The 13,337-nt window shown below is 34.6% G+C and overlaps 1 protein-coding gene across 3 annotated transcripts in view; it reads left to right on the top strand.

The window, feature by feature from the left end:
* Positions 1-421: 421 nt before the first annotated feature.
* The window catches only part of LOC306843750 (putative methyltransferase-like protein 24), a 21,880-nt gene continuing 8,964 nt past the window's right edge, over positions 422-13,337 (top strand). The window contains exons 1-6 of one of the 3 annotated variants that reach the window (XM_079375402.1): positions 432-473; positions 3,279-3,413; positions 3,509-3,664; positions 5,040-5,293; positions 11,103-11,201; positions 11,287-11,423. In XM_079375402.1, the coding sequence (XP_079231528.1) occupies positions 5,060-5,293; positions 11,103-11,201; positions 11,287-11,423 (470 nt within the window). In that variant the 5' untranslated portion in view covers positions 432-473; positions 3,279-3,413; positions 3,509-3,664; positions 5,040-5,059. Of the gene's footprint in view, positions 474-3,278; positions 3,665-5,039; positions 5,294-11,102; positions 11,202-11,286; positions 11,424-13,337 lie in introns of all 3 variants that reach the window. The other 2 variants (XM_079375400.1, XM_079375401.1) reach the window with 2 other exon arrangements.

Genomic DNA, 13,337 nt, shown 5'->3' with positions numbered 1-13,337 from the left:
TATTGTTGTGTTTATATAAAAATGTCTTGGATTTAAATTATATATTTCATAAAGAAGATCGTAAACACAGTTAAATGGACTTGATAAAAGATACATAACAATAAACCCCCCTTTATAACAAAGTAACATGGGTTAAAACAATTTTTACATTTCATATTTTAATCATAAACAATAACCGTGTTCTATAAAATTTTAAAAGCATTTTTGGTATCTTTGTATTTTCTAAGCGAGTCTTGTACATACTGCCTACTATTGGTTTGTTGAGAAAACAGGAGTTAAATCCATCTCATTAAATCGCTGATGTTTCCAAAACAATTTTTATGCTAAACGTATCTCTTTTAAGCGATAAATATATAATAAAAAATTAATAAATAAATAAATTGAGAGCATTCATTTGATAGGTGTTACGTCATAAATATTTAAATATAACCGTTGCAGAAACCGTTGGGACTGGGATGCTCGGCTCTGTTCAGGTGAGGAGAATTTTGTTCTTGAACAAGAAAACTTGAGTAATAATTGTTATTATACCATTTTAAAAACTGATATTTACAATATCAGTTTTACCACGAGCAGTGTGGTTTATTGCAATGTCAAATTCTCGACCCTCAGTAAACAGATAGTTTGAATCAATTTCTAGCAAAGAATACATACGATCAGGGTCTCCCTCCACGATCAGCAGGTCATTAATGTCAAACCACAACTTGTCTTGTCTAGAACCAATGCATCCATTTCCAGTGGTCTTCGAATTGGATTTCAGACCATAAACTTTCATATAAACGTTAGCTTCATTATCTAGCGTTCCCTTAATTGTGACACCACCAGGGGATGCAGAAGTTGTGGTGATTTGGCTTACAGACTCAATGGTGATATAGGAAAGAGTTGCATCCAGCTTCAAGGTATTCTTCGCATCTCCATGTCCAGCAGCCTTTGAGTCTAGTTGATCAAAGGTGTACTTGATTGTCAAGTTTGATTCTGCCTTTGGATGGGCCTTGGTGTCAGCAGAAAGTTGATGAGCTTCATTAACAGTGAAGCTTGTTGTATGAAGTCTTGTACAAACAGGCCAAATACACACTGGAAAAGGAGATCAGAGCGGCAAAGAGGAATTATTCTGACAAGCTCAGGAACAAATTCTCTTCCAGCGATCCGGCTTCAGTGTGGCTAGGATTAAAGGACATCACCAGCTACAAAACACCACCCCCCAGCACCCTGGATAATCAACACCTGGCAGACGACTTAAACGAGTTCTTTTGTCGTTTTGAACGATCACCCCACACCCGCCCAGAACACCTCTCCACACAACCATTCACACCTCCAGCAACCCCTCTCTCCCCCACACCTACAATTCAAATCAGCGAAGACGATGTGTGCCAGGCCTTCAGGAAGAACAAAAGAAGGAAAGCACCTGATCCAGATGGTGTGTCACCAGCCTGCCTAAAAATCTGTGCTGTCCAGCTGGCCCCCATCTTCACACAGATCTTGAATAGATCACTGGAGCTGTGTGAAGTCCCCTCATGCTTCAAACGCTCCACCATCATCCCTGTCCCAAAGAAACACAAAATTACTGGACTTAATGACTACAGACCTGTGGCACTAACGTCTGTAGCCATGAAATCATTCGAAAGACTGGTTCTGGCTCATCTGAAGGACATCACTGGACCCTTACTGGACCCCCTGCAGTTTGCCTACAGAGCAAACAGGTCTGTGGATGATGCAGTCAACATGGGACTGCACTTCATCCTGCAGCATCTGGACAGACCAGGGACTTATGTGAGGATCCTGTTTGTGGACTTCAGCTCTGCTTTTAACACCATTATCCCGGAAACCCTTCAAAATAAACTAACTCAGCTCTCCGTCCCCACCTCCGTCAGCCAGTGGATCAACAGCTTCCTGACAGACAGACAGCAGTTAGTAAAGCTTGGCAAATTCACACCCAGCACTCGAACCATCAGCACTGGAGCTCCTCAGGGCTGCGTACTCTCCCCACTGCTCTTCTCCCTCTACACCAACGACTGCACCTCTAAAGACCCCTCTGTCAAGCTCCTGAAGTTTGCAGACGACACCACACTGATCGGCCTCATCCAGGACGGTGACGAGTCTGCTTACAGACAGGAGGTTAAGGAGCTGGCTGTCTGGTGCAGTCTCAACAACCTGGAGCTTAACACGCTCAAAACGGTGGAGATGATCGTGGACTTCAGGAGAAATTTGTGGACTTCTGCTTTCCCCTCACTCACCATCATGAACAGCACTGTGACTGCAGTGGAGTCATTCAGGTTCCTGGGCACCACCATCTCTCAGGAACTGAAGTGGGATATTCACATAGACTCTATTGTCAGGAAGGCCCAGCAGAGGTTGTACTTCCTTCACCAGCTGAGGAAGTTCAACCTGCCACAGGAGCTGCTGAAACAATTCTACTCCGCCATCATTGAATCCATCCTCTGCACTTCAATAACTGTCTGGTTCAGCTCAGCTACCAAATCTGACCTCAGAAGACTACGGAGAGTAGTCCGGACTGCTGAGCGAATCATTGGTACAACCCTCCCCAGTCTCCAAGAACTGTACTTATCCAGAGTGAGCAAAAGGGCTGGTAAAATCACTCTGGACCCCTCACATCCAGCACACTCCCTCTTTGAACTGTTACCGTCTGGTCGACGCTACAGAGCTCTGAGCACCAGAACGACCAGACACAGGAACAGTTTCTTCCCTCGGGCAATCCATCTCATGAACACTCAACAATAAACATGGAACACACAACTATAATACATTATCCATTCACCACACTCTTATTTTATTTTTATTTCTCATTTCTAATTTGCACATACTTGACCTGTACATACATAGTTGTCTATTTTATATATTGTGTTTGTACATTGCCTATTTGTATATTTGTATATTATTATTTTATTATCTGTGTCCTGTTACTGTCTTTCTGTCGCACTGTGGAGCTTCTGTCACTACAACAAATTCCTTGTATGTGTAAACATACCTGGCCAATAAAGCTCATTCTGATTCTGATTCTGATCTCATCTTACTGGGACATATTACTGGAGTGACCACTGCTATTTAGATCATTTTATGTCAGTATCTGCTATAAAGATCTCATTGATTTACATTACATGCATCAGAACTTCATCATATATATCAGCATCTACAGCAAGTCTCTGAATAAAACTGAGCTGCTTTTCCTTCACTTTCTCACTATATCAGACTATATGAGCTATAAAGCCTGATTGATCAAATTGGATGTTTTGAAGTTCATTGCATGTCTTCTTTCCCCTCAGGCTTTCTGATTGAACACGTTCCCATGAGTCTTTGCAGCAGAGCTGGTTTGCTCATACTGACCGCTTTCTTCTCTCCTGTGAAGAACATGCAACATTGTGCTGAGGCTCCGGTTGAGGGGCGGAGTGTGTGTGTGTGTGTGTGTGTCTTTGTCTAGAGTTACAGAGCTTCATCTGTCCAGAGGCGTATGGGTGGAGAGACTCTCAAATATATGTGTGTTCTCTGCGCTCAGACGCTCACAGCGGCGTGGAGAAGATGTTTACCAACGCTGGACTTTGTACCCAAAGCCTTTCTGAGTTTCTGAACACATGCAGACGGAGAGATGAACGACAGAAGTGAATAAAACAAACATGGAGAGCAGAAGATCGAGGAGCACTGGGTGAAAGAGGTGAGCGACATCAACAAAACCTTATTATGTCAGATGGTTATTGTTAAAACCTTATTATGTCCCATTAGTTATTGTTAGTTAATGCATTAAATAACAATGAGCAGTGAATTTATGGTACACTGAAAAAATTATTGGTTTAGGATTTACTTTGAATTTTCACTCAGTTTTACAAACAATTACAAAGAAACAGCAAGTAACATTAAATTAAATGTAAAAGTTTGAAGTAGAAAAATTTAAAGTGAATTTTTCTGTTAAATATACCCCAGTAATCTTTGTTTTATTTACTTAACTTGTAAGTAAACTTGTTAACTTTATTAACTTGTTTTGTTTTATTGTGTTATGTTATATTATTTATTTATACGTTTTGTACGTTGTATTTAATCTTTAAACATTAATTTAAAAAACACAACTATTCATTGTTAATTTATTTCAGTTACATTTAATAATATTAACAGATACAACTTCAGATTTTAATATATGTAATATTAGTAAATGTTGAAATTAACATTAATTAATGTTTTAGAAGTATTTTCACTGTTAGTTCATGTTAACTAATTTTACCAAATGAAACCTTTTTTTTTTTACAGGAAAATATAAAAATACTTGAAATACAATAGTGTATAAAATAATCACGTGGTAATGTCTATTTTTGATTATTCATTGAAAGAAACACTTCAAAGTGTTTCGTCTCATTTGATCATTTGGCTGTTTTTATTGAGATCTTGATGGAATCGAATCAAAAGATCAGATGATTCATATCAAATCAGTCTGAATCAGTTTCACATTATGAAACATCTCAAGACTTGAAACTAATATTAGAAAATTACAACAATTAATGCAAAAGGATAAGATGTTGTTCAGCAGTTTTATAAAATTATTAAAAAATAATTAATTTAAAACTTTATTTACATAAACGAGAAGTGCACTGTATTCAAATAACTAAATAACAATTATAAATAAGTATTTAATTAAAATTAAATAATTAAATTAAAACTTTATTTACATAAACTAGTGGTCGCACTTTATTAAAATAATTAAATAACAATTTTAAATAATTCCATAATTGTTCATTAGGGTTTGCAGTATTTATTATTAATGAATTTATGTTAATTTTTGTAAATTTCCCTAAGGGACAAATATCCTTGAACCCTGATAGAAAATTATTATATACATTATGAAACTTTCTCGGCTTTTTAATTCAATTTATTAATTTCAATGACTTTTACAGGCATATAAGTTTTAGTTTTTTGTTTGTTTTAACATTGATTTATCAGGTAATCCATCCCTGGTTCTTAAAAATCTGCTGCTAGCTGTCCGAATATATGTCATGCATTATAAAATGTGAAGCAGGATCTGTTTATTCTGTCATACACAGATGGAGACGCTTCTAGCTGAATGCACGGACTGAAGTGTGAGATGAACCCGCTGCGCAGCTGCAGGAAGAGGACGAGTGCATGTGGTCTGCTTCTGCGCATGTGTCTGCTGCTGTCTCTGCTCTGTGTCTGCGCTCACATCTACATGCAGCTCGAGGGCCTGCGTCTCCAGCATCACAGGACCGTCGCCACGGCAACAGATGCTGCAGCTGATGCTGGATCCACCTGCTGCTCAGCGCTGAAGCATCACAGACGGGTGAGAGAGAAACTCATACACAGTGCATCAAATACTGCATTCAGACAGATAATCTAACTCGGCGTTTCTCAACCTCTCCGACTTCAAGGCCTCCAATCTCAAAGACAACACCTGAAGGCTTATCATGATATTTCTGGTACTTCTGCGTTAAAGACAAAGCTTTTTATCTCCATAAACTAGGAGTGGCACCATATTAAACTAACTGAATAAAACTAATATAAATAATTAAAATAAAATAATGCAATTAAACTTTTTGTTTACATTGAAGTGGCAATCTATTATAATAAATAATTAAAATTTATTAAAAAATTAAAATTATTACGATTTACATAAATTATATTAAACAATTAAATAAAATAATAAAATTTATTAAAATGAAATTATTTAATTAAAATTATTTTAAACTAGGAATTGAACTACATTAAAAATAACTGAATAAAATCATTATAAATGATTACATTAATAAATTTAAATTAAATAATTAAATTAGCCTTATTTACAGTAGGAGTGGCACTATATAAAATAATTAAATACAATTTAAAATAAATAAATTAAAACAAAATAAATGTATTTACATAAACTAGGAGTGGCACAATATTAAAATAAATAAATACATAAATAAATTAAAACAAAATAAATGTATTTACATAAACTAGGAGTGGCACAATATTAAAATAAATAAATACATAAATTAAAACAAAATAAATGTATTTACATAAACTAGGAGTGGCACAATATTAAAATAAATAAAACATTATAATAAAATAAAATAATTATAACTAACTGAATAAATTAATTAAAATATAGAAAATTATAATAAAAAAATATGTTTTAGTTAAATAATTAAATTCCATATGTTTCCATGTCATTACTCACAAATAGCAATTTAACATGACACAACTAGAACAAATTATATTCATTATGAAAATTTCCATGACTTTCAGATTCTAAAGGTTTTTTTTTTTTTTATCCTTAGCATATTTTTATAGTTTTCCAAACCTGATTCAATAGAAAAATTCCAAAACAAATTCAACAAAATGGTAGTTGTTGATGGAACTAATTGAATACAAAATATGATGCCAGCTTACATATTGTTTTAGCTTATTTTAATGCTTGTTTTTTCTTACTTGAAATCATTTTAAGACTGATTGAGAACTGTCTAATTCTCAAAGTGTCTACTAGCTTACTAGAAAGAGTTACAACATGTCGATGAAAAGACAACAGGATCAGACTCAGCTGATGGAGAACGAAGCAACTTTAGATACAGTTTTCTCCATAGATATTCCATATTCATGCCGTCCTGCTCTTCTGAAGACTTTCACACTCTCTGGAGCAGACAGACGCAGGGCCTGACCTCTGACCTCTGTGTCGAAGCACCACACAAAGCTCCCTTTTCAGTGCACTTGGACGATTTACTGAAACTAAAGATTTAAAATGACTCATACATAATACATGAGCTCATTAACATAAGACATTTACACATCAAAACGTGTTCGGTATTCAGTAACGTGACGCATCCTAATGAATGATGCTCATTTACATACAGGTGTCTTAAAGATACAGCAGCAGAAATATTGACTGATATTATAAAGGGGGAAAATAAAATGCTAAAAGCATTGAAAACTTCACACAAGCATGAAATTAAACACATCTTGAAAGCAGAGATTCAGCATTTTGAGGGAAGTGTTTATCGTCTCTATTGGAACCATATGAAGGGTGTGACACATCAACACACACAAACATGCAAAACTATCTGAACTTTTCAGTGTTTTTGACTGAAAATTAAGAGATTAATACTTTTGTTCATCAAGGATGCATTAAATTGATCAGTAAAGACATTTATAATGTTACAAGAGATTTTTATTTCAAATAAATGCTGTTCTTTTGAACTTTCTACTCATCTGTGAATCCTGAAAAATAAAATGCATCACAGTTTCCACAAAAATATTGAGCAGCACATCTGTGTTCAACATTGATAATAACCAGAAATGTTTCTTGAGCAGCAAATCATCATATTAGAATGATTTCTGGAGTAATGATGCTGAAAATTCAGCTTTGATCACAGAAATAAATGACAGTTTAACAGATATTCTCATAGAAATCAGTTATTTTAAATTACAAAACTATTTCACAATTTCTTATGCAGCCTTGGTGAGCAGAAGAAACTTTTTTCAAAAACAAAAAAAAACTTTTGAATTCTGGTGTACGATGTTCAATCATACAATAACACACAAAAAAGCATAATACGCAATTACAATCTTCTAACAGAAGTAAAAAGGCTCTTTCTTTCAGTTTTGAAATAAAAGAGTTTAATTTACAACGTAGACATACTCCAAATGTCCACTAAAGGCATTAATTACTGGGGTTTGTGAAGGCAAGCATCACTGTTTTTAGTGTTAGTGATTTAAACTCTTTTAAAAGCATTCAATCATTTGACGACACGCAGAGATATTTTGAGATATTTGGGTTAATCATATTCCCTCGTATATTAGTCCCACTTCTCCTCAGATATTCCACTTGTGATGTTTGCTATCAAACTCTTAATTTAAAAATCACAGTTTGTAAATGAGCCCTGAATGCGTTTGCATGTTTCACAGCGAGTGTGTCTATAATACGAGCTCCGAGGGCTTCTGCGTGTCTGAAGAGCGGATATCAGGAATTAATTGAAGCCAGCTGTGCAAACAGAGCAGCCGACGGCTACATGTGCGCCAGAGACTCGCTGTGATTTTGTTGGTCCTTGAACAACGCTAAGTTATTTATTGATCCCTAAAACAGGAAAAAAGAAACAGTTCATCAAAAAATGAACATTTGGTGAAAGTTTGCTCACCCTCAGGCTTTCCAAGATTAGGATGAGTGTGTTTCTTCATCAGATTTGTAGAAATGTGTCTCTGCATCAGTGTCTCAGCAATGGATGCTCTGCAGTGAATGGGTGCCGTCAGAATGAGAGTCTGATAAAAACACCACAATAATCCACACCACTCCAGTCCATCAGTTAACATCTGGAGAAGACAAAAGCTCAAACACATCCAGCATTAAGATGCTTTTAACTTCAAACCGTTGCTAAAATATGATTCCATAACTCCATCCAACAAAATGTTTTAATGTTTTGACAACCTTTAAAGAATGTTTTTTTGCTTGTTTGTATATGAACATTAAGGAAACATTCCATTGTATCATTTTGCAAACATTATGTAAACGTTACTTTTGAATGTTCTGTGAATGAAGTAGCAACGTTTAAAAAACGTTAGACGTATGTCCAGCTAAAATGCTTTCCATGAACGATGTATAAATAACATTTTGAGAACATTATTAAAGACGAGATAACTTTGAAAGAATGTTCTGTTAATGTTACTGGAGGAATGTTTGTTTATAACGTTGAGAGAACGTTCTGAGAACATTTCCTTTAGCTGGATAATCCATAATAACGCTTCCTCCAGTGATAAAGTGGTCTGGTCTGAATCAGGAGAGACATCTGCACAGATCAAACCAGCTCTAAACAAATATGTGGCTGGATTTAGATGTGAGAGACTTTTTCACTGGAGGAAGAGTTATTATGGATTATAGACTCATATTGTAGACATTAAAAACATCTTAATGCTGGATGTGTTTCAGCTTTAGTCTTCTCCAGATGTTAACTGATGGACTGGAGTGGTGTGGATTATTGTGATGTTTTTATCAGACTCTCATTCTGACGGCACCCATTCACTTCTATTGCTGAGACAGTGATACAGTGACACATTTCTCCAGATCTGACGAAGAAACAATCTCATTTTGATCTTGGATGGCCTGAGGGTGAGTAAATTTTAGCAAATGTTCATTTTTGGGTGAACAGTTCCTTTAAGAGCACCGCAGATGGATTATAAGTATGTGGACTCGTAGCTATGCTAATATTTATAAAGTACTGAAGGCACTTGGGAGGATGAAGCATTGCAACCCCAGATGTTTTGCTCATGTTGAACCGGGTTTGTTTGACATTTGTAAGGAGGGACGGAAAAAATGCAGTTCTAATAAAAGCCACAGCGTCATCTGGAATCTGGAGTAAAACAAGCTGGAAATAGACTGAGAGCAACTGAACCAGTCCTTCCAACTCTGAAAAACAACAGGCTTCATGAAACAAACCAGCCTCACAGATCAGTCACATAATACTGATGTTTCTGCTGCTGCTTTCCCACCAAAATGATGTCACTTCCTGGAGGACGATGATGATGGCAGGGATTCAACAGAAGAGGATGGAAAGAAGGATATAAACTGATTATCAATGTAGGCAGTATTCTCAAGAATACATGTTTGGTTTGAAATGTTTCAGTTTTTGATTTTTATAGTTATATATTTCAATATTTCAAACCAATGACCTGTTAAAGATAACATTGAATAAACTGTCAGTGTTTCTTTGTAAGATGGAAACTATGGATTATTACAATTATGTTATGACATTATTTTCATGACAATTATCTTCGCCTAAAATTTTAATTATTCTAAAAAATAAACAAACAAACAAAATATAAATAATATCACTGTTATACTGTAATAAAAATCATAAATTTTTTGTAAGTCAAACACATAATTATATATATATATATATATAGGCCTATACACACACACACACAATTTAAACAATATAGCAGGCTAAAGAGAATTATGGGACGAATTGTTTAATAATGAATAAAATAATGTCAAATGTAATAAAAATAAAATGTATTAATGAGTTTCATTTGGATAAACCTAAAAATGATCACAGAAATTGTGACAAAAATAAACATCTATACAATTGATTATACAAACAAAAGATCCACATCTTCACTAATGAATATTTAACTTTACAGAAATATTAAAATATGTAACTGGAGCATCTTGACGTTTCAAGACTTGGAAATCTTAGATGAGACAAGGTTACATTTAAAAGAAAAATACATATGTGACCCTGGAGCACAAAACCAGTTATAAGGGCCAATTTTTCAAAATTGTGATTTATACATGCTGAATAAATAAGCTTTGCTTTGATGTATGGTTTGTTAGGATAGGACAATATTAGAAAATCTGGAATCTGAGGGTGCAAAAAAATCTAAATATTGAGAAAATCTCCTTTAAAGTTGTTCAAATGAAGTTCTTAGCAATGCATATTACTAATCAAAAATTAAGTTTTGATATATTTACAGTAGGAAATTTACTAAATATCTTCATGGAACATGATCTTTACTTAATATCCTAATGATTTTTTGCATAAAAGAAAAATGTATAATTTTGACTCATACAATGTATTGTTGACTATTGCTACAAATATACCTGTGCTACTCATGACTGCTTTTGTGCTGCAGGGTCACATATGGGGAAGTCGTGGCCTAATGGTTAGAGAGTCGGACTCGTAATCAAAGGTTGTGGGTTCGAGTCCCCGGCCGGCAGGGATTGTAGGTGGGGGGAGTGAATGTCCAGCGCTCTCTCCACCCTCAATACCACGACTGAGGTGCCCTTGAGCAAGGCACCGAACCCCCAACTGCTCCCCGGGCGCCGCAGCATGGCTGCCCACTGCTCCGGGTGTGTGTTCACGGTGTGTGTGTGTGTGTGTGTGCGCATTTGTTCACTACTCACTGCTGTGTGTGTGCACTTGGATGGGTTAAACGCAGAGCACCAATTTCGAGTATGGGCCACCATACTTGACAATACGTCACGGCTTTAAGAAAACCTCATAGACAGAAATGGAGAGGTTTGGTGAAGTGTCCTGAGGGAAAGCACACAGATACTTATATATTGAACAGATTTTACTATCCATCACTGAATAAGTTCACTGATGTGTTTGTACTGTTTTGTGTAGATGTCTAGATGGAAGATCTCTCTGGAGCCGTGGGCCGCTGAGACTCGAGGTTTCCAGGAGGAGGCGGATCGGTTCCTCAGATACATCTCCACTCCGCAGGTACAATCCCAGCATTCACAGAGTTATTCAGCTGTGATGAGTGCTGATCTTCAGTGTGTGTGTGTGTGTGTGTGTGTGTGTGAAGCTGTCCTGCCAGAGACCCGCGTCTGTGCCGCCCGTCTTTGACGCAGAGCATCATGGGTCGTGGGTCCTGTGTTTGGACCGAAGGTTCAGTCTGGCACAGCGGATCGTGTCCAAACACTGCCGCGTCTATTCGCTCAGGTCAGTCCCACGCTTCTGCCTTTTATTTGTGACACATCATAAACATCTGAACCTCTGTGTTGTTAAAAATCAGAGCACAAGCTTATGCTCCGGGTCAAACTGACCTGCATCTGATTCAACATCATTCGCCAGAAAAACAAAAACACAGAGCAGGTAAAAACAGTAGACCCTTAACTTTTATAATAAAATAAAAAAGGGAAAAAAGTTTGTTAAAAAAAAATTCTTATTTTTTTAAATAACAATCATTCTTAATATTTTATCAATTGTTCATATTTATGTGATTTGTGTGTGAAACATTTCAACTTATATATTATGCTATAAATCTAGGTATGAGCTGCATATATCCAGATCAAATTACCTTTTTTGAATAATATTAGATTTAATATTTCACTAAAATCCCACTATGGGGGAAAAATGGTAAAAACAGAACACCTTTCACATTAACAGTTCTTACACATTACAGAAAATAAACACGAGAACGTATGATTTGTACAACTGTGCTTAACTAATTTACTTTTCTTTTTACATAAACTGTTAATTTTAATAAACATTACTGTAAAAAGTAATACTTTTAATATAAACATTTAATCTTTTCACATAAACTGTTAATTTTATAAACAGTATTGTATAAAGCAAAATAATTTTCCTTTGAATTCATGCAGATAGTTTTCTGTTTAATCAGAGATCTGTTTCAAAATCTTAATCTCTTCAGGAAATCAGAATGAGGAGTTTCAACTCTAAGAAACAAGCATCAGAGTTATTAAAATCATACAATAAACTTTAACAGAAGTATATAAATAAAACATAAAAATATTGAACTTTTTTTTTTTTTGTCAACATTTCAACATTGTTCAGCAACATTTCTCATTTTCAATAGTTTTAAATTAAATTGCTAAAATAACTAATAAAAACTATATAGGCATATTACAAATGTAATAAAAACATCAAAACAATTGCTAAAATTAAGTTTAAAAGAAAATGGTAAAAAAAATGTAATATTAATAAAAGCAACATTAGTATCTCAGTGATGCTAAAATAACTTGCATGAAGAAAATCAAGCCTATTTTTGGGATTATTAAATGTTTTTGCATTATTTTCAAGAGAATTTGCATTATTGTGATGCAAAACAAATGCATAAGAAATATCAAATAATACCATTCATTGATGTCAGTACAGAAAATACTGCAATATATAAATGCAATTTAAACAATATAGCAGGCTAAAGAGAATTTAAATTGTTTAATAATCATGAGAATAATGTCAAAATGCAATAAATAGTTCATTCATATTCTTCACTTTTATTATTTACTAAAATAAAAAAATAGCTACTTTAAATAAAATAAACTTTAATTGAAATAAAATATAAAAAAACCTTAAACTTACTTTATTTCAGCTAGCTGCCAAGGCAACATTTCTCAGTTTCATTGAGTTGAAGTACTGAAGTACCTAAAAAAGATTTCATACATATTATATAGACATATTTTAAAAAGCAAAAACTAAAATATTAAAGAAAAACACAAAATTACTAAAATGTTATAAGATCATTAAAAATGAAATATTTAACCAGAAAATAAATAAAAATAATTAATTGATATCAGTACAGCAAATGCTGCCATGTATAAATACAGTTTAAACAATATAGTAGGCTGATGTGAATATATACAAATAAATAAATAAATCATGCTAATATGCTAAATGCATATTTCATTTGTATATTGTAAAACATATAATTTATTATTTTTCCTTTTTTCATTTTGCAATTGAAATTGACATGCTCCCAAAAACTAACCATTACCCACCAAAATATTTCTAGATGACCCATTCTAGAGCAAATCCCAGAAACACAAGCCAAAGAGCCGTATTACTACACAAGTGCACTCATTAGTGAGCAGATGTGATGATCGACGCTCGTGT

This window comes from Barbus barbus (genome assembly GCF_936440315.1).
Source record: "Barbus barbus genome assembly, chromosome: 24".
Lineage (NCBI taxonomy): Eukaryota > Metazoa > Chordata > Actinopteri > Cypriniformes > Cyprinidae > Barbus > Barbus barbus.
The sequence above is the reverse complement of the archived record's forward strand: the minus strand, read 5'-3'. Positions and strand labels throughout refer to the sequence as shown.